Source organism: Pituophis catenifer, unplaced genomic scaffold (genome assembly GCF_029215685.1).
Source record: "Pituophis catenifer annectens isolate HBS135680 unplaced genomic scaffold, rPitCat1.0.hap2 SCAF_4, whole genome shotgun sequence".
Taxonomy (NCBI): Eukaryota; Metazoa; Chordata; class Lepidosauria; order Squamata; family Colubridae; genus Pituophis; species Pituophis catenifer.
Window position 1 is genome coordinate 48,665,852 of NW_027256884.1, and position 26,085 is coordinate 48,691,936.

At 38.0% G+C, this 26,085-nt stretch overlaps 1 protein-coding gene across 1 annotated transcript in view; it reads right to left on the minus strand.

The window, feature by feature from the left end:
* Window positions 1–2,490: 2,490 nt before the first annotated feature.
* The window catches only part of CLTRN (collectrin, amino acid transport regulator), a 30,627-nt gene continuing 7,032 nt past the window's right edge, over window positions 2,491–26,085 (minus strand). The window contains exons 3-6 of the mRNA XM_070943486.1: window positions 19,275–19,360; window positions 15,263–15,379; window positions 7,659–7,853; window positions 2,491–2,647 (exon numbers count right to left, since the gene is read on the minus strand). Of these exons, the coding sequence (XP_070799587.1) occupies window positions 2,491–2,647; window positions 7,659–7,853; window positions 15,263–15,379; window positions 19,275–19,360 (555 nt within the window). The remainder of the gene's footprint in view (window positions 2,648–7,658; window positions 7,854–15,262; window positions 15,380–19,274; window positions 19,361–26,085) is intronic.

Below are 26,085 nucleotides of genomic sequence, written 5' to 3' on the forward strand. Positions count from 1 at the left end.
TCTGCTGCCACAACTCCCTGAAAACATCTAATTTGATCAACAGTCTAATAAACAACAGAATACTGGAAAGGGTTTTTTTTTTTTGCACTATTCTTAGCATTAAAATAATTATTACTAATTCATAACAGATTCTGCTGTTAGATTCCTTATCTATTTTCTGAGTTATTTGACCATTTCTCAGTTTTTGAACTTTAAGTGATTTAGATTCTTAATTGTGTTATAATTCACTGTTCAAAAATCCAAAATATATTATATACCCCTTTTAATATTCAACTTTGATGTATGTTCTATTATTCTATCTATATTCTATCTATTATACATTCTACTTCAGCTATTCCATTTTCATCATCCAATTGGTGCCCCTGATAAAATATGCTAAAATAAACACATTTATTTATTTATTTATTTATTTATTTATTTATTTATTTATTTAATTTGTATACCGCCCTTCTCCCAGAAGGGACTCAGGGCGGTGAACAGCCAAAATTAAAAAACATACAAATGCAAAAGTTAAGATAATTAAAAGAATTAAATCATTGGCTACCCAAATTTAAAACCCCAAATCCATAAAATTTAAAATCCCAATTAAAAAACCATTTAGGCTAGGCCGGCTTGATGAAATAAAAACGTCTTCAGGGCTTTACGGAAGGTCCGGAGGTCCGGGATCAATCGTATTCCAGGAGGCAGCTCATTCCACAGGGCGGGTGCCCCCACAGAGAAGGCTCTCCCCCTGGGGGCCGCCAGCCAACATTGCCTGACCGAGGAGGCCCTGTCTGTGAGAGCGTATTGGCCGGTGGGAGGTTATCGGTAGCAGCAGGCGGTCTCGCAAATACCCTGGCCCTAAGCCATGGAGCGCTTTAAAGATGAGAACCAACACCTTAAAGCGCACCCGGAAGACCACCGGGAGCCAATGCAGCTCGCGCAGGAGAGGTGTTACGTGGGAGCGCCACGTCGCTCCCATAATCACCCGTGCGGCCGCATTCTGCACCAGCTGGAGCCTCCGGGTGCTCCTCAGGGGGAGCCCCATGTAGAGAGTGTTACAGTAGTCCAGGCGTGACGTAACCAAGGCATGAGTGACTGTGCACAAGGAGTCCCGATCCAGAAAGGGGCGCAACTGGCGTATCAGGCGAACCTGATAAAAAGCCCCCCTGGCCACGGCCGTCATATGCTCTTCTAAAGACAGCCGTGTGTCCAGGAGGATGCCCAAGTTGCGAGCCCTCTCTGTGGGGGTCAGTGACTCGCCCCCAATAGCCAGCGATGGCACCAGCTGGCTATACCGGGACGCCGGCATCCACAGCCACTCAGTCTTGGAAGGGTTGAGCCGAAGCCTGTTCCTCCCCATCCAGACCCGCACGGCCTCCAGACACTGGGACATCTCTTCGAGGGCATCATTGGGGTGGTCTGGGGTGGAAATGTACAGCTGAGTGTCATCAGCGTACAGATGGCATCGCACCCCAAAACCACGGATGATCTCACCCAGCGGCTTCACATAAATGTTGAACAGGAGCGGCGAGAGGACCGACCCTTGCGGCACCCCGCAAGCAAGGTGCCTCGAGGTCGACCTCTGCCCCCCTGCCAACACAGACTGCGACCGGTCAGAGAGATAGGAGGAGAACCACCGCAACACGGTGCCTCCCACCCCCAGTCCCTCCAGCCGGCGCAGCATGATACCATGGTCGATGGTATCAAAAGCCGCTGAGAGGTCTAACAGGACCAAAACAGAGGAACAACCCCTGTCCCGAGCCCTCCAGAGATCATCCACCAATGCGACCAATGCCGTCTCCGTGCTGTACCCAGGCCTGAAGCCGGACTGGCACGGATCTAGATAGACGGTTTCATCCAGGAACTGTGGGAGCTGTCGCGCAACCACACTCTCCACAATTACATCTATAGGAAAAAAACATCTGCAGGACAAAAACTTAAATTACGAACCACTATAAAACTTTGCAGTAAGTTTGTACAAAGACCCTAGTGGGAGAATTGTAATAACATCTATAATAGTTTAACTGTACAGGTGTCCAAGAACACTTTGTAAATATAACCTACCATTTGTTATTTTTATCAGTTTTTAATAATTATATTTTGCTGTTGCTTTGGTGCCCATTGAGGTGAATAGAATCCTATGGTAGCAAAAGTTGGCTTGTATGTTAGAAGAAAGCAGCTCACATGTTTCCTGCTATAAAATAATAGAAAAGGTGAAGATATGACTAAATCATAATAAGGAAGCATCTATGGCCTTTCATCACTGATACATCCAAAGAACATTTAACAGTGGAAGTTTTATTAAACATTTACATGTTTTCATGAAGAACATTGCCTTGAATGAGAAACTCTTATCACTATATAAGCTCGCTTATCAAAAGAAATGCACCAAAGGGCAAAAAAACCCCAAAGTACATAATTTTCTTGTTATTGATAATCAGCAGTAAGAACCAGATAAAAAGAGGTCAGAGTCTCAGAAACAGACTGAGAAATGGCATCCATTTATGTTCATAAGGGAGTAAACCGATCGTCATCTGCTGCTACATAGACTCCATTAATATGCCCAGCTTTTAAATCTAAAGTATGACAGGGAATTCTATTTTCCATTGTTATGGCTGCTTCGTATTTATCATCTAAATCTTCTGTTTTTTCAGCATTCTTGTGTCTGGAAAAGAGAGAGAATAAAATTGCTACTGTCAGTAAAATATGAAAAGCATACATCTTTTCAGCCTTAATGCTGCAGATAAATTATCCTTCTATAAATATTACAATATAGTACAGCTTTGGTGTAGTAGTTAAAGTGCTCAGGCTACAAACTAGGAAATTGTGAGTTCAAGTCACTCTTTAAGCACAAAGATAGCCCTTGGGCCAGTTACTCTCTTTCAACTCTAGGGAGGAGGCAATGGCAAAATGTTGCCCAGAAAACTTCACAGCTGTGTCCACCAACTGCTTGGAATCAATACCAAGCTGAGGGCACCAGAAATACCACCACCAAATAGTTATACTTTAAACAAATTTCAATTACAAAGTCCTATCTCAAAAATATTGAACATTCTGTGCCTGCCTCCCCTCAGCCATGTTTCTTTTAAGATGCCACTACCGCTTATTTGAGGAACATTTAGATGGAGGAGAAAATATAGTTTCCTTGTTCCAATGCTTTTGCTATTAAAGGATTCAATAATTTAATTATTTAAAATGCACATAGTAACTCTTGATGTACTGTGATAAACCAGCCTGGGGTTAAACTAGAGGAATCTCCTTTGGTCTACCCTGGGATTCTGCTCTTAGGAAAAGATCTAGAGCTCCATAACCCTTAGACAATGGGCAGGTTGGCTGGCTGAATTCTCACTATCCATGTAAACATGTCCCAAATACCTCATCCTCCTGCTATCTCTACAACAGACCCAGTGGTGGGATTCAATTTTTTTTACTACTGGTTCTGTGGGCATGGCTTGGTGGGCGTGGCATGGCTTGGTGGGCATGGCCTGGTGGGCGCGGGCGTGGGCATGGCAGGGGAAGGATATTGTAAAATCTCCATTCCCTCCCCACTCCAGGGGAAGATTACTGCAAAATCCCCATTTCCTCCCGATCAGCTGGGACTCGGGAGGCAGAGAATAGATGGGGGCTGGGCCAGTCAGAGGTAGTATTTACCAGTTCTCCGAACTACTCAAAATTTCCGCTACTGGTTCTCCAGAACTGGTCAGAACCTGCTGAATACCACCTCTGAACAGACCCCAAACAACTATCTGACAAGCAAAACCTGCCTGATAACCCTAACCCAGTGGTGAAATTCAATTTTTTTTACTACTGGTTCTGTGGGCATGGCTTGGTGGGCATGGTGTGGCTTGGTGGGTGTAGCTTGGTGGACATGGCAGGGGAAGGATACTGCAAAATCTCCATTCCCACTCCACTCCAGGAGGATACTGCAAAATCTCCATTCCCACCCCACTCCAGGGGAAGGATATTGCAAAATCCCCATTCCCACCCCACTCTAGGGCCAGCCAGAGGTGGCATTTGCTGGTTCTCTGAACTACTCAAAATTTCAGCTACCGGTTCTCCAAACTACTCAAAATTTCCGCTACCGGTTCTCCAGAACCTGTCAGAAACTGCTGGATTTCACCCCTAACCTAACCCCTAACCCTAACCTTACCCTAACTTTGGAAAGGCTGCATTGGACACAAAGACAACACATTTTTACACTTACTTTGCATAACTATATAAAGGAATCACATTTCTTAGCTAAATAGTGCCTCCATTTAGCATCTCTTTGAGTATCAGAAAATTGGGGGGGGGGGGATGTCAGGAAATAGCTGTTGCTTTCATAACCTGTCTGGAAATGTTCCACATAACTAGATTACCACTAAAATCAAAACCCTGGATAACTCCAATATGGCATCTTCCACATTTAGGTGGCTGAGAATGTACCTGTCAGACCAGCCACAGCTAATTCCCTAGGAAAGAACGACCCTTGACTCCATAGGGAAAAGGTACTTTTACTAGAAATGCTGAGTGCAGAGTGAGTGAGGCAAGCTCTGAAGAAAAACTGAGAAAATCTTATATTGAAAGCAATCCCCAACCCTCCCCCTGGTCCAATAGTCCAATCAGGTCCTGTTCTGATGTTTTGGTAACCTGGTGCCTCCAGCATTGTGATAAATTCCTTTCCCAGGGCCAGCATCCTTGAAGGCGGGAAGATGGCTCGGTTTGGCATTCCTGGTTCCTGTCAGTGTCCACACCAATGGTGAAATTCAAGGTTTTTTTACTGCCGGTTTTATGGGCGTGACTTGGTGGGCATGGTGTGGCTTGGTGGGCGTGGCAGGGGAAGGATACTGCAAAATCTCCACTTTCACCCCACTCCAGGCGGAAGGATATTGCAAAATCTCCATTTCCACCCCACTCTGGGGCCAGCCAGAGGTGGCATTTGCCGGTTCTCCGAACTACTCAAAATTTCCACTACCGGTTCTCCAGAACCTATCAGAACCTGCTGGATTTCACCTCTGGTCCATACTCTCCAATTTCCCACAACATTCTTTCACACACCCAGCACTCTTCCCCTCCCAAATGCCCCCTTCCCCCTGGTTATGGCAGTTTCTAGCGAGCTTCAAAGAAAGTGAGGATAGACAGCTGACAGTACCATTTTTATTTTCTCCAATATAAATCAATATAATTCCAATGATTGCAACTATTTGATACTTCTTCCTAAAATGTAATTATATTTGTGAACCTATATTTGAAAGAGCAAATTAACAATTTCTGGTCTATTTCAGTTTTTAACCTTGAGTACCACTGATTCGTTGACAGACCATACCATATGATTTATGATATAGCATCAGCAATTTAGAGAAGATAATGAACTCAAAGGTCAAGTACAGCACATTTTAAACCCATAATACATAATGTAACAATCTCAGGATTTACATATCAGTAACATTAACAGCCATGAAACTTTATTGTAAATATCAGGCAAACTCTTGAATGAAGACATTTGCTAAAAGTAAATTACCTTGATTGCAAGGTAGGCTTTATAAAGTCTCACTAATGGAAGCCTTTCTTGCATGTCTCTCAAATGGAAAGCCACACACTCATATATTATTTCTTAACCCACTACAATTAACAGTCTGAATGAATTCCCATCTTTGTTTCTTTGTTTACTTATTTATAGAATTTCTATAACTATCCATCTCAATCAATGATTCTAGGCGGTTTACAGTTATAAAAATACATTATAGTTAAAAATACTAAAAACATCTTAAAACACTAAAAACACCCAGATTAAATATACATAGGAGTAAAGTACTTGGCCAGTTAGCAACACAGCCAGGAATCAGATCCTTGATACATTTATCACCCCAGGCACAAGAATAGAGCCAGGGATTTTTTAGGGCCTTACAAAAGGCTAACTAACAGGGTTGGGACCATTCTAACCTCTGAAGGGAGGATGTTCCATAGAGCAGGGGCCACTATGGAAAAAGCCTGACTTCTGATCACTGGCAGCCAACACTCTTTGATGGGATCTGCACCATTTTGCTCAATCTGGTTGGACTGGTAGAGACTCTTGGAAAGAGGCAACCCCGCAGGTTACCACTTTCAGTAGTCAGTTGTTTAGCATAGTAAATAAAGTGTTTCTAATATGCCCCAATGTGGCAAAAGCAAAGGTACCTCTTGAGGAAGAGGTTCCAACAAATAGCTCCATTACACAGTAGACAACAATTATGTATCCCAACCCTTTTAGCTTTCCAGAAAGTCATGGAGACCTGACTCTTCTCCTGGGTTTTGGGCTTAATGGGGATGTTGATCTGAGAGGCTACTGTGTTTTCCTGTAATAAGAGCTATCCCAAAAAATAAGCTGTAGCTTGATTTTTATGTGTGCACCTAATGTAAGCCCCAAAAATAAGCCCCAGTTAAGACCCCGCCCATTCCATCCTACCTTCTGGTTGCATGAGGTGGGGCGAGGCACATGCGTAAAAATCAAGCTAAGGCAGGGGTGGGTGGGTGGAGCTTCCCCACACGCCCCATATCCACTTATCTTAGGACCACTGCAGCCAGGCCTCCCATGCCCCAACATCTCTCACACTGCTGCCCGAGTTCTTCTGCAGCTGCTTGAAACCGCTCGTGGCCAGACGCCATGTGGCACATTGCACTGATGCCACCGCTTGTGGCCGGACGCCATTGCACATCACACTGATGCCACCGCTCATGGCCAGACACCACATGGCACATTGCACCGGTGCCACTGCTCATGCCAGGACACCACATAGTGCATCACACCGGTGCTGCTACTTGTGTCAAGATGCCATGTGCCATGTCCTGCCACTGCCACCCCTCGCATGCGCAATGGCTCAACATGCCATGCAGCCTCCTGAGCAAGCGGTGGCACAGGCGCAATGAGCCACATGGCATCTGACTGTGAGTGGCTGCAAGTGGCCGCAGAGGTAGTCAGGTAGCGGTGCGATAGGTGTCGGAGCACGGGAGGCCTGGCTGTGGTGGTCCTAAGGTAAGCGGGTAAGACATCCCCCCAAAATAAGACCTGGTGCTTATTTTGGGCCCCAAAACAAAATAAGACAGAGTCTAGTGGAAAGAGTGGAAAGGGTGGTTTGTATTGGTTGTTGTGTGCCACCTAATGAGAAGTTCAGTAAATAAATAAATACATAAATAAATGCATTGTGGATGCTCATTCTCTAATATAGCATCTACTCAAATGTATAATTTACCCTCAGAACATCCAAGTGAAGAGGCTTCACTAAATACTCAGAGTTGCCTGAACCGTGAGATAGGTGGCAAATTAATTTTATAAATAAATAAATAAGAGTTATTTATATGCATTGCTTCTCCTGACCCCTTCAGTTCTATATGCACACCAGGCAGTGTTGCTGCATGTATTTCCCTTTCTCCCATCTCGACTTCTGATTAGACCTTTGTGTTTCCCTATATTGCTATTACAAGCACCACCTGTCTCTCTTACTTATTAGCTTGCCTTCCCTTAAAGCCTACTTGGCACAAAAGATGATAACATACCATGGATCAGCTAGTATTTACATAGAGAAGAGGCATCTGTTAGCCTAACCCTTCATTTACTAAAAAATGGAAAAAAATAAATCAGGAAGCAATAAGCAAAAATATTGTTCATTCCTATTTGTGATTGGGGACTGACCCAAAGCAAGACAACTCAAAATGCTCACCTCTTGCGGTGATAAATCCCAAAAGATACGACTAAAACAATTCCAATCACGACGATGCCAAGAATAACCCCAAATACAATCAGCCAAGTGGGCAGAGGTTGCTCAGCTGATGGAGCTAAAGTTGATGAGATTTCCAAGAACTGCAGAGTGTCATCAGTTAATAAAAATGCATTGTTGATCCGGTTTCTATTCATTCTTTAAAAAGAATTAGTTTGGCATATTTATAATCAATCAAATCAAATGTAGTCAATAAAAATAACAACTTACGTTGAGCATGTAAAATGGCTGACACCAGTTATCATTAATTTCATTTCCAAAATTAATTATTATTATAAACTTTGTGTAATATTGCCTTAAAGTTGGTCCCAAAACATAAACTGATATAATAGAAAACTGTAAGTATTCTGACAGAAATTATTAATTCTCAAATTAAAATTAATATTTTTTTTTGGCTATCAGTTATTTTTTCTGGGATCAGTTCAAATTGCTGGTTCTGAGTTTAAATCTTCAAAGATCAGAATATTTTTCCACCTTAAAGAAACTATATATTCATTCCACTTTTTTAGATCTCATAAACATTTAAAATCAGAAAGGCAAGAGTTCAAAATGAGTTTTTCATTTATGGCATCAGGATTTGAATAAATGGCACCCCGAGGAGGCCCTCTCTGTGGGAGCGCACAGGTTGATGGGAGGCCGTCGGTAGCAGCAGGCAGTCTCGAAGATAACTATTTGAAATTTCAGCATGGCAGTAATCTCACACATACTTCCAAATCAATCATAAAATATTTACAGGACAGAAAGATAAAGGTTTTGAAATGGCTTCATAATTTCCAAACTTTAAAATTATTGATAATCTGTGGGGATCTTCTCAAATGTATATACAAGGTGATCTAAAAATATTTCCAGTCCAGAAAAGTTCTACAAGAAATGGTGGTAGGAGAATTCAAAAGCAAAAATAGAAGGTCTAACTGTAGCTAGCTATAGTAAACATTTAAAAGCTGTTATTTCTGCCAAGGAAAGTGTTACAGAATATTGATTGAAACTTTTGCATCTGTCTTGTTCACTGTTTTCTTATTCTGTTTTGGTAAGCAACTGTTAACAAATACTACATATACATTCAATTTTTATATGCAAAATTTGAATATATATTTAATATTTATTGGAAATTGCTTTAAATTTGTACTAAATAGAATTTGTATCAGTTTCTATTTACCTAGGGATTCCCTGAAGCATACAATATGATCAAGAGTGCCTAAAAGTTTGCATACAATTGTATTTTGTATTCATTACCAATCTGGCATAAAAGCAATCCTACTCACTAATTCTTTAGGAATTAAAGAATTTCTAAAGGGGCCCTCGGTGGTGTCTCCATTTGTGAGGAGCTGCGCTCTCCTCCGGCTCTCCTGGAGCAGCTCTCCTCCCTGATGGTGGCTCCTACTCTTCCAGCATCCGGGCCAGAAGCGGCAGCGTGAGAACTCGCCCCCGGTGGTGGCAGGAGCAGCGGGCAGGGCGGCCGGCCACCCAGCCAGCAAACACTGCCCCACTGCCCTGTGTGCCCGAGCCGGCCAGGTGTTCCAGACCACAGATGTGCGTCGGTGCTGCAGGCTGGAGGGCTGGGGCCGCGCAAGAAGCCCACTTGGGTGGGGAGGGAGGGAAGCCTTGGCCTGCCTGTTCTTGCCAGTCTGCTCCCCTAGGAAGTAACCGCTGGGATCCCCTCTCCATTTCTTTTTTTTTAAAGTTTTTTATTTTTTAGACAAACAAACATTTAATACATCAGTTATCTTTCCCCTGCGACATTTCGGTGTTGTCTTCCAAAGTTCTTTCTTCTTATATGTAGTTGTTATTTCTTCTATCTTGATCCTTATCCAATCCATTACAACAATTCATCATAATATTCTACTCATCACATATTTATACATACTTATATAATTAGTCATTTATATTTCTTCTCCAGCCAATAATGAAAACAATTCCATATTTTAAAATATTCTGAGTCTTCTCTATCCTTAATCATCAGGGTTAATCTATCCATTTCTGCACAATCTAACTTTTTTTTTATTACCTCTTCTTCCAGAGGTATTTTCTCTACTTTCCAATTTTGTGCATAGACAATCCTTGCAGCTGTTATTACATGTATTATCAAATAAACATTTTCCTTGCTAATTTTTTCAGGTAGGATACCCAATAGGAACAACTCTGGTTTAAATTCAATACGTTTCTGTATCATTTCCTCCAGCCAAGTGTTAATTCTACTCCAACAGTTTTTAGCTTCCGGATATGTCCACCACATGTGATAATATGATCCTGGTGTTTGATGACACTTCCAACATTTGGCTGATTTTTCTTTAAATATTTTTGCTAGTTTCTCAGGTGGCATATGCCATCTATAAAACATTTTATATTGATTCTCCTTATATGCAGTGGACATTGTTAATTTATAGTTCCTTTCCCATAGTTGTTGCCATTTTTCCAAATCAATTGAATATCCAAAGTTTCTTCCCCAAACTATCATTGTTTCTTTTACTTGCTCCTCTTCTAATTCAATGCTAAGTAAGAAATTATAAAAAATTTTTATTAGGTTATCATCTGTTCCTGTCAGTATCCTATCCAACTCAGTCTTTTCCATGTAAAAACCATATAATTTAGCATCTTTCTCATATCTTGTTTGTATCTGCATATACATATACCAGTCTGTCTCAATCCCCTGTTCTTCTAGTTCCTGTTTCCCTTTCAATTCCCCCTTGTCTGTTAATAAATCCTTATATCTAACAATATTTCCAAAATTGGAAACATTTGGGTGTATTAAAGCTTCCATAGTCGATAACCATGTTGGTATTTTCACATACTACTTAACTCTTACTTTTTCTTACTTACTCTTACTTACATTATGCAATAACAGTGCATAATGTCTACATAATGTCTACGAAAATATGTATGTATCTTATTTCTACCATACCACAAGAAAGCATGCCATCCCAATTGTAAATCATAACCTTCCAATGTTAACAACCTTGTGTTTCTTAGCTCTACTCATTCCTTTAACCATGTCAGTGTTGCTGCCTGGCAGTACAATTCCCAATTTGGTAAACCAAATCCACCTCTCAATCTCGTATCTTGCAGCATTTTTTCTATTTAAAACTTCTAAAGTCAAGATAAACAACAATGGCAAGAGGGGACATCCTTGTCTAGTATCTTTCATTATACTGATCTTTTCTGTCATATCCCTATTTATCATTATCTTAACAAATTGTCTATTATATATTGTTTTTATTATGTTTATAAATCTCTCTCCAAAATCCATTCTCTGCAGTTGTTTTATCATTAACTGCCAACTCACATTGTCAAAAGCTTTTAGGGCATCCAAAAACATCAATGCCATCTGTTTTTCTGGATGATTCTCATAATACTCCAAAGTGTTCAAAATCATCCTCATGATTTGTCTTTTTGGTAAAAATCCATTTTGGTCTGGATGTATATATTCATTTAATGTTTTTTTTCAATCTGTGTGCCATTATTGACGCAAAAATCTTATAGTCCGCATTTAACAACGAAATTGATCTATAGTTTTTTATCAATTGTAAATCCGTATCTTCTTTAGATATAAGTGTTACGTATACCTCTTTCCATGAATCTGGCATTTTAGCCTTCAATAATAAATTATTAAATAAATCCAACATTACATTACTAATCGTCTCTTGTAATGTTTTATATATCTCTGCTGGTAGACCATCTGATCCTGGTGCTTTTCCACTTTTTTGTCTTTTTATTGCTTCTGTTACTTCCATTATTGTTATTCTTTCCTGTAACATTCCTTTGTATTGTTCTGGTATTTTAGTCAAATCAGATTTTTCCAAATACTTTGATATTTCTTCCTCCGGAATCTTCTCCTGAGAGTAAAGTTGCTCATAATATTCTTGAATTATTTTATTTTTATCTTCAATTCTATATTGTAATTTCCCTTCTCCATCTTGTAAGCATTTTAGAGTTTTCTTCTCCCTCTCTCTTTTTAACTTGTATGCTAGCCATCTTCCTGGTTTGTTTGCATTTTCAAAGAAATTCTGTTTAGTTGCTCTCAATTTAATAGCTAAAGCTTCTTGTTCATTTAAATTTATTTCATGTTTTTTCAATTCCATCAATTTCTTAGTTTTTTTATTTAAAGTGTCTTTTTGAAACTCTTTTTCCAATTTCTTATAATCCTCTTCTAATTTTACTTGTTTCTGCCACTTCTTTTTTTTCTTTTTTCCCAAGTACATTATTGCTAGGCCTCTGATATATGCTTTCATTGTATCCCATAAATTTTGAAGTGATTTATCCCTCTCTAAATTTCTTTGGCACGTGAGCCATTGACTGTTGCTCTTCCGGGCTCCGACACACTGGCCACCTGGTCTTCGTGTGCGCATGCACTCCAGAAACTGGAAGACTAAGTGGCCAGTGCGCATGTGTGCACCAGAAACTAGAAAATCATCTTCCAACTGCACACATGTGCAGCGGGCAACTGCTCTTCTGGTTTCCGGCACTCCCGCATATGTGAAGACCAGCTGGCCGGCACGCCGGAACCCAGAAGAGCAACAGTCGATAGCTCGGGTGCCTGGAGAGATGGCTCTGCGTGCCACTTCCAGCAAGTGTGCCATAGGTTCGCCAATCCGGGCACAGTGAATTACAAATACTTAGAAATGTGGAAGAAATGACAAATATCCTTTAGATAAAGCAGTCATAAATTCCCACACCAAGCACTGAAACTGTTCCTGTAGTTCGGTTCAGTTGTGATAGAAGGAAGTCTCTACACTAGATTAACACAGCAATATGCTAATTATATAAGATCTTATTAATTAATCTTTTATGATGGAGATGGGATAATAAGCTTTGATTTCAGAAATCTGTCTGGTTGAACTGGAGGAAGGTATATTTTGGAATTTTATTAATTTTACTTTCCTTTCTCTCCATAATTGAAACACTGCTTTTAATAAGTTATTATTTACTTCTTAGGTACAGGTAGTCCTCGATTTACAACAGTTTATTTAGTGACCATTCAAAGTTACAAAGGCACTGAAAAAAGTGACATGATCATTTTTCCCACTTAAGACCATTGCACCATCTCCATGGTCATGTGATCAAAATTCAGATGCTTGGCAACTGACTCATATTTATGATGGTTGCAGTGTTCTAGGGTGATGTGTTTCCCTTTCAAAGTCAATGATGAAACCAGATTCACTTAACAACTGTGTAACTAACTTAACAACTGCAGTGATTCACTTAACAACTATGGCAAGAAAAGTCGTAAAATGGGGCAAAATTCACTTAACTGTCTCGCTTAGCAATAGAAATTTTGGGCTCAATTGTGGTCATAAGTCAAGGACTATCTGTATATAGTTTTAAATACAGTAATAGGTATTTCAAAAGAACAGCCTACAAGTGATGGACAAAAGCTAAATCCAGGCTGTTAGTACAATGTGCCATTGATGCTGAAACAGATTTATATTAAATCTGCTTACATAGAATGAATGCTTCAAAGCACAGCCAAAAAAAATAAAAGTGCATTCCATTATTCTTTGCATGGACCAATAGGTCAGTAATCTCTTCCCCCATGCCAGTGCACTGCAGTTGCCTCTGAGTTTTTCTATTGAAAACAGTATAATCTTCTCAAAAGCTTAAAAGTTAATCTCTCCCAAACAATGCATTCTCTTTCATTCCCGCATTCGTGTTTATTCAACAAATAGCACTGCATTTCTAAAAGAGAAACCTTTTGTAAAAGCCTAAATTCAACAAGTTTAAAACATGTAAATTATAGTGATTCACTTTTGAAGCTTGTAAAGAAAATCACCAGTACATTGTTGCATTGTCTTTGAGTTTATCTGTTGTTACCTGTTGGCTGCCAGCAGAGCTAGCAGCAGAGTCAGACAAAGAGGAGGTTAAGTGAGAGCCTGGGCCAGTTTTGGAACCTTTGGAAGGCTCTGATAAGGAAACAGCATCAGAGACAGAGGCAGAACCAGGGCCTTCCATCCTCCCCAGTTGGAGAGGCTGCTGTCTTCAGGGCCTGAGCTGAGTGAGGGGGAGGAACAGATGGGGCCCATCCCAGATGTGTGTATGCGCAGAGTGGAAAGGAAAGGAGAGCAAAAGAAAACAATAAGCCAGCTGTCAAAGAAAAGCAGATGTGGACACTATTCAGTCCCCACCCCCCTGCTGGGAAATAAATAGTAGGGGTTTGGGAGTGGCCAGTTGTCATAGACAACCATTTGCTTTTAAGTACAGCAAGCAATTCGGATTTCTAGACCAGAACCAGGTCTGTTGGGACTAATTACATTTGGTTTTTTGTTTATCTATGTGACTGTTCCTACCCTATTTGAAAAGGGGTTTGTTTTTTACTCATGAAGTAAGTGGCTTATCATTACTTGCTAAGGCTGGGTCAGAACATTACCTGGGCTCAGAAGCTAAGCAGTGCCAGACTTGGTTAGAATGTTGGTGGGAGGCCTCCAAGAAATATTGGAGCTTTGAAATGGATTGGAGTCCTCAAATATCCCAGAGGAAGGCAATGACAAGCTATTTTGGTACTGTGGCCAAGAAGATAGCAGGCGCATATCTGCAAAATCATGTCAAGCTCAACCTGAAGGAGATTTTACTTTTTTAAAGGAGTTTGACCATTAACAGACTGCCTATATAAAGTTCATGGTATATAATAATAGGCTATTTTCCTTCCTACTACAGAAAAAATCCAAAACATGATTCTTTAAAAATGAGGTGTGATCAAAGGCTATAAGCGGTTTGGCAGTACAGGTAATTTTTGATTTATGACCACAGCTGGGACTAGAATTTCTGTTGCTAAGTTATGTAGTTGTTAAATGAGTTGACCACTTTTGTTATGGTTGTTAAGCGAATATGATTTCCCACACTGACTTTGTTGGAAACAAACTAGGAAAGGCACAAATGGCAATCACATAACCCAATTGCAGGGACACTGCAATTGTCATAATACATGCCAGTTGTCAAGCACCCGAATTTTAATCACATGATCCCAGGGATGCTGCAAAGGTCATTACGTGAGGACTGGTTACAAATCATTAGCACTATCATAACATTCAGCAGTTACTCTTAAGTTAAGAATTACCCATAATAGGTTTGGGTTTTTTATTTACCTTAAACTGATTAAAAAAATGAATGCCTTAAAATAAAAACTTATAAAATGAATGCTTCCAGATGGAGTAATACCTCCTAACTGCTGTTAATCAACAATGGTCCTCTACTCTGCCCTTTTTTCTTTACTGCATTTTCAGTAAAATGATACAAGGAGCAGTGGGAAAAGTGGAAAGTTACAATAGAGTGATCCAATTAACTGTACATTTCATAAAACGTTGCATTTAATGCCTGATCTGGAAATTGGACCTGGACCTGGACCTGCATTCTAATCTTGTTCAGCCAAAATGTGTACTGATTGGAACCTGAGTAGAGTTGGCAGCATGGTTTAGTACAACCCAGGACTATGACAAATCTCAATGCAGCTCTGAGCATTTTCAGACTGAAGAAAATATGCCAATGTTTCTAACAAAAATAAATACATTTGTTTTGAATAAAGTTGTGGAAATATATAATATATATGTCTGCTATATTACCTTATGGCGGCTTCCACATCATTCCTGGGAATAGTTGTTATATTTGTGAATGAATTTGTGACTACAAACCAAAATGATACCCGACTGGTAACATTGCACAGCAATACATTAGAAATTCTGAGAATTAAAAACAAACAAACATTAATATAGTATGTCTTCCCACAGACTCTCGAGACAACCACCAGGCTGTGCGTTTTAGATGTAAAATTATGATCTCACTTTCAAAGCACGAGCTTTAGAGAGAGTGTTTTATTTTTTATTACCTGCCTCAGCTTTTACACCCTCTTTAGCACTGACCATTCTGGGTGAGGAATTTTGGGAACTGAAGTCCATATAACTACAAACGTACCCAGACTGAAAAAGACTGAGCTATTCTAAGGAGAAGTAACCAGTGACCTGGGTGGATGAGCCAGTAGACTCAGCTCTTCCCCAGGTGAATTATCTGAAGTTTCTTTTCCCTTCTATTGCTAAAATGCTTCTATTTTTTCCCATAAGGCATATGATCAAGGCTAGAACATGTGAATTAGATGTCAAGATTTACATTAGTTACATTGGATAGGAGTCTCCGCTGATGCAGATTAATGGAACCAATATCATGTGTTCATCACACCTTGTTCCATTCATAGCATGGTTCTTGTTTAAAGAGTACAGGTAGTCCCTGATTTACAACAGTTCTTTTAGTGACTGTTCAAAGTTATAATGACCCTGAAAAATGTGACTTATGACCATTTTTCACTCTTATAACCACTGCAGCATCCCCATGGTCACGTGATCAAAATTCAGCTGCTTGGCAACCGACTCATATTTATGACATGATTGCAGTGTTTTGGGGTCATGTGACCCCTTTTGCGACCTTCTGTCAAGCAAAGTCAATAGGGAAACCAGATTCACTTAACAACCTTGTGACTAACTTAAAAACTCCAGTGATTCATTTGACAACTATTATAAAAAAGGTTGTAAAATGGGGCAAAACTCACAACAAATGTCTTGCTTAGCAACAAAAATTTTGGGCTCATTGTGGTCATAAGTTGAGGACTATCTGTAATTACCTCCAGTATACAAGAGTATATGCTGCTCCTTAGTGACATCTTCTGGCTGATTACCAGCAAAACAAATGGTTTCAATCACAGTTTTCCATTTTTAAAAAAATATATACACAAATTCATAGACCTCACATGCATGTACATACATAGATGAACACATATGTGATCTTCATAAAGGTCATAGTGCTAGTCTAAAGTCAGATACATTTGTATTTAATAATAAAGTCATCAGTAATGAAGATACTCGTCTGAGGTCCAAACATATATTATAAATTCATGAGGTTACATGAGGCATGCTTTTTTATGGTATGGCAAAAATAAGATGCACAGTTATTTCAAAAAGACACTATGTAAGAAATGCATTATTATTAGTATGGGAGAATGTTAGAGATAAGTATTATTTGAAAATACCAATATGGTTATCTACAATGGAAGCGTTAATACATCCAAATATTAATAATATGGGGACTATTCTTAGATATAAAGATATATTAACAGATAAGGGGGAATTGAAAAAGGAATAAGAAATAGAAGAACAAGGGATTGAAATGGATTGGTATAGACAATTACAAATACAAACAAGATAAGAAAAAGATGCTAAATTATATGGTTTTTACTTGGAAATGACAGAACTGGATGAGATACTCACAGGAACAGATGAAAAAATGATTAAAAATATATAATTACTTATTAAGTATTAAGCTAGAAGAAGAACAGGTAAAAGAAACAATGATAGCATGGACTAAGAATTTTGGATATACAATTGAGTTAGACAAATGGCAGCAAATATGGGAAAGAAATTACAAATGTCTACAGCATATAAAGAAAATCAATACAAAATGTTCTATGGATGGCACATGGCACCTGAAAAATTGGCAAAAATGTTTAAAGATAAATCAGCTAAATGCTGGAAATGCCATCAGATACCAGGATCGTATTATCATATGTGGTGGACGTGTCTAGAAGCGAGGAATTACTGGATTAAAATTAGAACATGGCTAGAGGAAATGATAAAATAACATATTGATTTAAAACCTGAACTGTTCCTATTGAGCATTTTACCAGAGAAATATAGCAAAGAGAATACTTACTTGATTATAGATATTTTAACTGCAGCGAGAATTGTATTTGCACAAAATTGGAAAGCACAGAAAATCCCTTTAGAGAGAGAAGTAATTAAGAAAATATTGGAATGTGCAGAAATGAATAGATTAACATTGGTAATTAAAGAAAAGGAAGAATCGGAGTATTTTAAAGTATGGGGACAATTATATTGATGGTTAGAGAAAAGATATATACAAAAATTTAAATAATTGATGAATTAATATAAATATAAGAAATTTGGGAAGAATGATGTAACAATCTAAATGAAAATATAAAGGTATGATAGAAATATGATATGAAAATGATGGAGGAGGGAGTAGAAGACACAAAATATGTACTCAGATGAAACACTGAATGATTAAGGATGTATTGTTTGTTTGTATGTATGTTCGTTTAAAAAAAATAAAAAACTTTTATTAAAAAAAAGAATAACAACTTCTTTGACCTTTGATTGAGCCTTGTAACTGAGATAATATAAGCAACATTCATGATTCTCATTACCTGTAGAGGAAGACATCTTAATAGTCATAGTTGATAACACACAGTAGATCACCTTCCTTAAAGGTGAAGAAAAGCCCTTATTATCAGTTTAGCTAGTCCTGGTTACAGGAACCAGAAGGAAGCAAAGATAACTACTGACCAATATCTACAATAGTACATTGTATTATCAGCCCATTTTATAGTAGCAGATTATTCCTAAAGAAGAAAAGTAAATTACTATTCCTTATACATAATACTTGTCATCTTTTTAGATAATGTTTAATTTGTTTTGATTATGGATAAGAGAAATTAGCAATTTGCTACTGGTTGGTAAGAATTTCAAATCTTAACACAACGAAAGTCACAGTTTTTGGCTCTGATATTTAAGTTAAATGGAAGTGATATGAGTATCTGTATATGAAAGTGTTCTGTTTAATGGCTAGACTATTCCAGGGGATATTGGAAAGTTCGTCTCAACCACGTGCCTGAGTAGTTCAGTCATTTCTTGAAAATAAATCTTGTGGTCCAGTTCCTAATTGAATGGGACAGCATTAACCACATCTTCATTCTAGAAGATTTACTACACAAAACTATTAAACTGCTCCCAGGACAGCCAGACTGATGCAATCTGAAGGAAGAATAACATTTTTTTAACACCCTATCCATAAAACAGAACATTTTGGGTACCACTATCCTCTAATAGATCCTGAAAAGATTTTACCTGGAACTCAGAAGAGCTTCTGTCAGTTAAAGTAGATAGTTTAAAACAATTAGTCCCTTTTAATAATTTAAACAATACAGTTAAAAGACGAATAGCAGTAGAAATGCTTGCATCTACTGCTGTTTGTCTTTTAACTGTATTGTTTAAAGTAGATAACTCTGACCTACACAGATATATCATCTTCAGAGAATCAAAGAATGTAATGATTGGAAGGGAGCTTGGTGGTAATTCAGCCCAAAATCCTGATGCAGAATCAATTATTGGAATATCTCTGACAGACAGCCATCCAGGTTCTGTTTAAGCTCCTTTAGTAATGAAGAAGCTATCATTTCCTAAGGCAGTTTGTTCCATTGCTTCACAGCTGTTACTGTTAACAATGTTCTCTGATGTCTGATAGAAATCTTCTTCCTTGCCATTTACACTCATGGCTTCTCGTCCTGTACTCTGGAACAATTCTGAACAAATCTGGCGCATCTTCTGGCAGTCACTTAATATTTGAAGAGAGTGAGTGTATCTCCTAGTCTTTTTCCGACTAAAAGTATTCAGAACTTCCAAAGTATTCCTCAAACCACTGAGGTACTCAAGTTATTTCCAGTCCACAATGAGGTAGAAGTATGCACATCCAGTTAAATAAGAATATTTTAAAAATATTGTATATACTTACTGGGTTGTTTCTTGAATCAAATATCTTCTCATTGCATAAGCTAACATTGCTTTAAATAGATATTCTTCAGTAGCATCCCAGCTATACTTAAAAAACAAACAAATCAACTGATTGGTATGCACGGAGAGCTAAAAAAAATACATTTTCCTCCCACAGCCTCTAGGGAAAACAATAAATGCTTTTGTCAATTACAGAAATAGTATTACAGTTTAGAGACATATATTTTATCTAGGAATTTCTAAATGTTACATCTTTTATAAATTTTATCAAGTTACTCTATTTCTACAAACTGCTTAGTGTCACTGAAATTATCTCTAATTAATAATAGCTTACTTTTACAGAATAAACTGTTGCAGTATGCTAATCATTGGCTGTCTAAATAGAGCCTGCATTAAAAGCTGCTGGTTTGACCAATGAACATTTAAACCTGATTTGGTTTATTTTAGATAGCTTAGACTTCAACTCCATAATGTCCTTTGATCTTTTTGGCTGGGAGTTATTAAGTCCAGCATGTTTGGAAGTTCCAATATGGCAAAGGCTACCATAAATGGTCTCAAATGATGGGGGAGAGAGGGAGGAACAAACTTTTTGTGTCCAGAGGCCACTGTTTTAATTATTTGAGCATGGTGATACAACAGGGGCCCCCTGACCTCACAAACGGGATAGGCCAATGGAGGAAGGGAAGGAATTGCTTGGTGGCAATGATTTTAGTTGATTTAATAGGTCAGCATTGCATTTCTTTAGTGTTTATGTTTATTAAACAGGTTATTATCAAATTTATAACCTGTCTTTTTGCTTAAAGGATGGCTTACAATAATAAAGCAAAATAACAAGCTACAAAACACACTATAAAATTGTACAATTAAAATTAAAATATTTTAAAAACCAGTAATTCTATTGGGCACAATAAAGAGTTTAGAAGGAGGCATATAGTTTGCAGATCACCCAAGATAAGCACATTTTTCGGACTTATACAATACAGCGTTCCCAGATTGCTTCAGAGAGAAAGCCTTTGTGGAAATTGTCTCCAAAGAACTATTTACCTGGAACCTATTTTGCTTTGGGCATCTTCATGCTTGGGGGGCGAGGAATATCTTTCTTACTATTGCACGAAGTGGGACTGGTCCTTTTGCCAGATTTGTTTTATGTAGATATGTGACTAAATTTTAAATTCTGCTTCATTTTTAGTTAATAACTGGAGTATAGTATTGTATGTAACTGGGATTTTGAATGATAACTATAAGCAAACGTGAGAGTAATTAAGATAAAAAAGGGCCTGGTTATCAACATATATCAGAGTTCTGTGCAGTTTTACCACATAACATATGTATTCTGTAGCTAGTGAACAGCAAAATTTCAGACATTTGATACAGAGAAGTATGTTCTTTATTGCTGAAAAAAATACCTGCACACAATTACATTGCATACTACATAATACCAAAATCAACTTATAATAGGTCAGTCCCAGAGTTTAAATCCTAAGCTATTTCTTCCTGCTTCTGAGACAACAAAGTACTTTTTCTGATATAGAGGAAAGAAATCACGTTTATTGAAGCAACAAAGTTTGGACAGATGGTCCAGTAAAATGGCTGCATAGGGGCCCCATACTAATCTGTGTATGTTAACTCTTCCATGTATTTATCATATAAATACAGCAATATATTTATTACATTTTACTGCATTTTTAAATTAATACTAACATGCAAATATCTGTTTAATTTTATCGATTTATTTTATTACATTTTTATTCCTGTGAGTAGTCGTCGGAGGGGCCCCAGTCCACTGCTTCGTAGGGGCCCATAATGCTGTTAAGACAGCCTTGCTCTTATTTAATTTGTACTTATATTTATGTGACTCTTTCTTTTATTCAGTCTTAGATATTCATATCATTGTTCAATTGCAAATATGTGTGCTGAGACTAAATAAAATAACCAAGTCAGGAGCTTCACTGGAGGGTTTTGTTTTTTTACATATAAACTATACTTTAGTGAGTATAGTTTCTGAGAACTGAATAGCTACTGTGCAGGACTTGATAAAGAGTACAATATAATTTCTGCTGAAGTTAGAATGTGAACATAAGGCATACCAGCTGTATTAGGGGAGAAGTTGGAGATGCTAGGAAGGCATTAGCTTTTTGTTTAATTGCTGGTTTTTGGTCCAGTTTCCTGTTTAGAAGTGTGATTTAGCTCTACCTATTCTTCATAGGATCAGGAAGGGATCATTAAATATTCTCCATCAAACAAAAGTAGCTTTAAACAGGTTACTAAGGTTTTAAATGACTAGAACTGGCACAAAATTCATTCACTTCAATGGAAATTTGCACAATCTGACATTTGGTGCTATTAATTCAATCATTGTTTGGCACTACTTGGTACTTACCAGTAATTACTCTCCATTTAAATAACAACAATTATAATAAGTAAAGATTAGAAAATGGACAGCTTCGTCTAATGTCTTATTCAGAATCAGAATGCACACTATTTAGGAAAGGTAAAAGGATGACACTCAGAAAATTTGCTCTTTTAAAGAATATAAGAATGGCATTCATCTTAGCAATGTTAGCCAGATTTCAAAGGAAGACTTTGAAAATTTAGATATTTTTAGACAAGACTTTCTTTTTGTTTTCTCAAGATGAAGCTGTCTCACTAGAACAGGGCTATCAAATTCCTGCCCCATGAGCTGGATGCGTCACATGCTGGCCACGGCCACACCCAGTTTAGTGAAGGAGAAAAAAGTCCTGATACATCACATGACGCTGCCATGACAACATGAGTTTGACACTCTTGCACTAGAATAAGATAACCTTTATTGTCATTTTTTTTCACTGTGAGCACACTGGCCCACTGGCCCAATTGTTGCCTAGAAGAAAGTATATATCTACCCATACACATATATAGCACAGATATACACATGCTATATACACACACATGTGTGTATGTGTTTATAGCATGTGTATATATGTTCTGCCCCAGCTATGGACCCCAAAGAACACATCACACACAAAATCTGTACAAAACTTAAATTTACTAAAATAACTCAGTCTTTTCCAAACAAAGGCTGTTAATAAACTTTCTTAACAGCCTACAAGAAACCAAAGATAAAGTAATCACAATCTTACTAAGGTTGCAGAAATGAAGATAGATTTTAGAAGAAACCCTCTTATTCTACCACCTCTTACAATACTAGGCAACACAGTATCAACAGTAGAGACCTTCAAGTTTCTAGGTTCTATCATATCTCAAGACTTAAAATGGACACCTAACATCAAAAACGTCATCAAAAAAGCACAACAAAGAATGTTCTTTCTGTGCCAACTCAGAAAGCTCAGACTGCCCAAGGAGCTGCTGATACAGTTCTACAGAGGAATTATTAAGTCTGTCATCTGCACCTCTATAACTGACTGGTTTGGCTCTGCAACCAAACAAGACAGACACAGACTTCAACACATAATTAGAACTGCAGAAAAAACAATTGCTACCAAACTGCCTTCCATTGAGGACCTGTACACTGCACAAGTCTGGTGGCTCAGAAGACTGGTGGCTCAGCAGACTGATAGCATTGTGATTAACACCAGCTGTCTGCAATTACTGTAAGTTCGAATCTCACCAGGCTCAAGGTTGACTCAGCCTTCCATCCTTTCTAAGGTAGGTAAATTAAGGACCCAATTTGTGGGGGCAATAAGCTGACTTTGTATAAATATACAAAGTATGAAGGCTATTGCTTAATGCATTGTAAGCTGCCCTGAGTCTCCGGAGAAGGGCGGCATATAAATCAAATTAAATAATAATAATAATAATAATAATAATAATAATAATAATAATAATAATAATAATAATAATAATAATTTTTTTAAAAAGTCAAAAAGAGGGCTGAGAAAATATCTACAGACCCCTCACATCCTGGACGTAAATTGTTTCAACTTCTACCCTCAAAAGGACGCTCTAGGGCATTGTACACCAGAACAACTACTAGACACAAGGACAGTGTTTTTCCCCCATGCCATCACTCTGCTAAGCAACTAATTCCCACAACACTGTCAAACTATTTAGTAAGGCTGTATTATTATTATTCTCATCTTTCCTATTACCTATCTCTTTTTCTACTTATGACTATAACTTTGTTGTTTGTATCTTTACAATTTATATTGTTTTATTTAGTTTCCTAGTATGATTTATGCTGATTGCTTATTTAGCATCCTATAACTATCACTAAGTGTTGTATTTTATGATTTATGATGAATGCATTTTTATGATGACTATGATTTATCATTTACAGCTTTTATGTACACTGAGAGCTTATGCACCAAAGACAAATTCTTTGTATGTTCCATCACACTTGGCCAATAAAGAATTCTATATAAATATTAATCACTGCTCATTTTGAATACATAGTGGAAAGAGGAGAGTTGAGAGTTCACAAGTTTGATGCTAAATGGAACAAAACTGGGACTGAATCTGGATGTTCTGCTTCGGGTACCATGAAGCCTCCTCCCAGAAGGTAACAAGGAAAACAAGTTATGAAGAGGATGTGTAGTGTCCCAGACAATCCTGCAGACCCTGCTCAAGCATCGCTTATATGCTATGTCCTGGATAGAAGGAAGTGAACTACTAATAATCTGCCATCTTCACGACTCTCTGCACTGCCTTCCTGTCTGAAGCAGTAATGCTTCCAAACCAGACAGTAATGCAGTATGACAGGATGCTCTCAATCTTCCCTCTATAGAAAGTGGTAAGGACAGGGGTAGGAAGACATACTTTTCTCATGCGACCCAGAAAATACAGACGCTGCTGTGCCCGTTTCACCAGTGTCTCACTGTTAAGTGACCAAGCTAGCCTACTCATTAGCTGCACACCCAGAAACTTGATGTTGCTAACCACCTCCAAAGGTGAATCTTTAATACACAGAGGTGTGTGGCTATGCCTTTATTTTCTAAAATTGACAATGATCTCTTTAGTCTTTCCTATATTTAAAATGAGGCTGTTTTTGTTACAGCAGTTCACCAAACCCTCTACTTCTTTGCAGTAAGCACCCTCTGTTAAGAATATTCTTGGCTCATAACCGATGTTGTGGGTTATTGAGCAGAGTACCCTTTGAGTAAACGCATGAAAAGCGACTGGGAGTGGTTGTGAACAATCACAGTTAACATACTGTTAGAATCTATGTTAAAATTTATTCCTTTTATGTTTTGAATTTTTACTTTTAAAAAATGTAATGGGAAATTGTGAATGGAGCTTGTTAAAGGAATGTAAGCGTGGTAACCATCTATGACCGGATCGAGACTCTGTTCTTGAAAGTTATATTTTATGTTTATGTTTGAAAAAAATAAAAAAATATTTACAAAAAAAAAATCACAGTTAACATACAAACACACTGAGTTGTTGTAGTCTTTTACTTTTAGAAAAAGTAAAGCAAAAACAATCCAAGTCATACACAGATAAGACGAGAGTTAAAAGATCAATCCAGGGATATTTCAAGTACAAAGTCTTCTTACCAGTTGTAGTTATACACAATAAAACAGTTCTTCTTGAGTTTCAAAACAGGAACAAGTTCAATATCAAACATTCAATAAATAGTAGAAAGCAACATGTAGCTATGATCAAACAGTGATCAATGCAAAGAGATCAAGTAGAGAGTTACAGCAAATAAGCAGGTAAAATGGTGTAGTATCCACACAAGCCATGATCCTGACTTCCCTTAAGTACATTGGCTACAGAGCTTAGCCAATCAGGATACAGGATGATGCAATACAGTCTTAAAGCAATATAATACATTTCTGACTGCAAACTGTCACAAGTAAATGCCTTATTCTCTAATAGGGGAATTGTATATACACGGGGTATCAGGGGTTAATTTATTCTTCCTCCCTTAATATATTCATATGTAACCACTCCTATCCTTTACTCCGCCTTGTTAATATAAAAGGGGATGTATGCACCTCCTCCTTGCTTCTATCTACAATCATTCAGAGAATATAGAATGCCTACTGTAAATAAATAGTGTTATGTCTGAATACTTCATTCTTGAATCATTTATTGAGTCTGATCCTTAAAATTACACAACAATCTGGTAGCAGAGGATGGTTGGATTGACTCAATAAAAATCAGATATGCCTAAGAGAGAAAACTCCAGAAACAAAAGAGAAAGACCCAACACCAGGGCACACAATAAAGAGATGGAAACGGATCAAGAAATGATCGATGAATCCACAACTATAATAACAAAAGAATCTGAAGACTGCACTACAGACAACGAGATGATCGATGAAACTGATGACCAGGAAGAGAACGAGATAGAAAACAGCGAACTCAGATCAGAGATACTGAGACTATTGAAAAGCCAAAAGGATGATGAAAATCTCATCGTGAACCTCCAAGACATCATAAAAAACAGCGGAGCAGCGAGAGAAAAACACATCGTAACAGATGAATCTAAAGAACTAAAAATGGTGAGCGAATTGCCTGTAGATAAGAATATAACAAAAAAGAAGACTAACGGTCCCGCACAAAATTTTGAATGGCAGCCATCTTGGTTTCAACAGACCACTAAGATGAGCGAAGCAGAGCCAATCAGAAAACAGAATTCAAAATGTCTGGCGCGAAAAGCCCTACATAATGCAAAAAGCAAAAAAGAAAAAATCTACTCTTCAGAAGAATCTGACACAGACATCGAAGAAACTTCAATCGAAATGCAAATAGAATCAGCAATGAAAACTCTCTTTGCAACATTCGGTCCAAAATTAAGAATTACAAAAAAATCAACGAAAGCTAGCAATCAAGGAATAAAGAAAAGACAAGCAAGCAAGCAAACATCT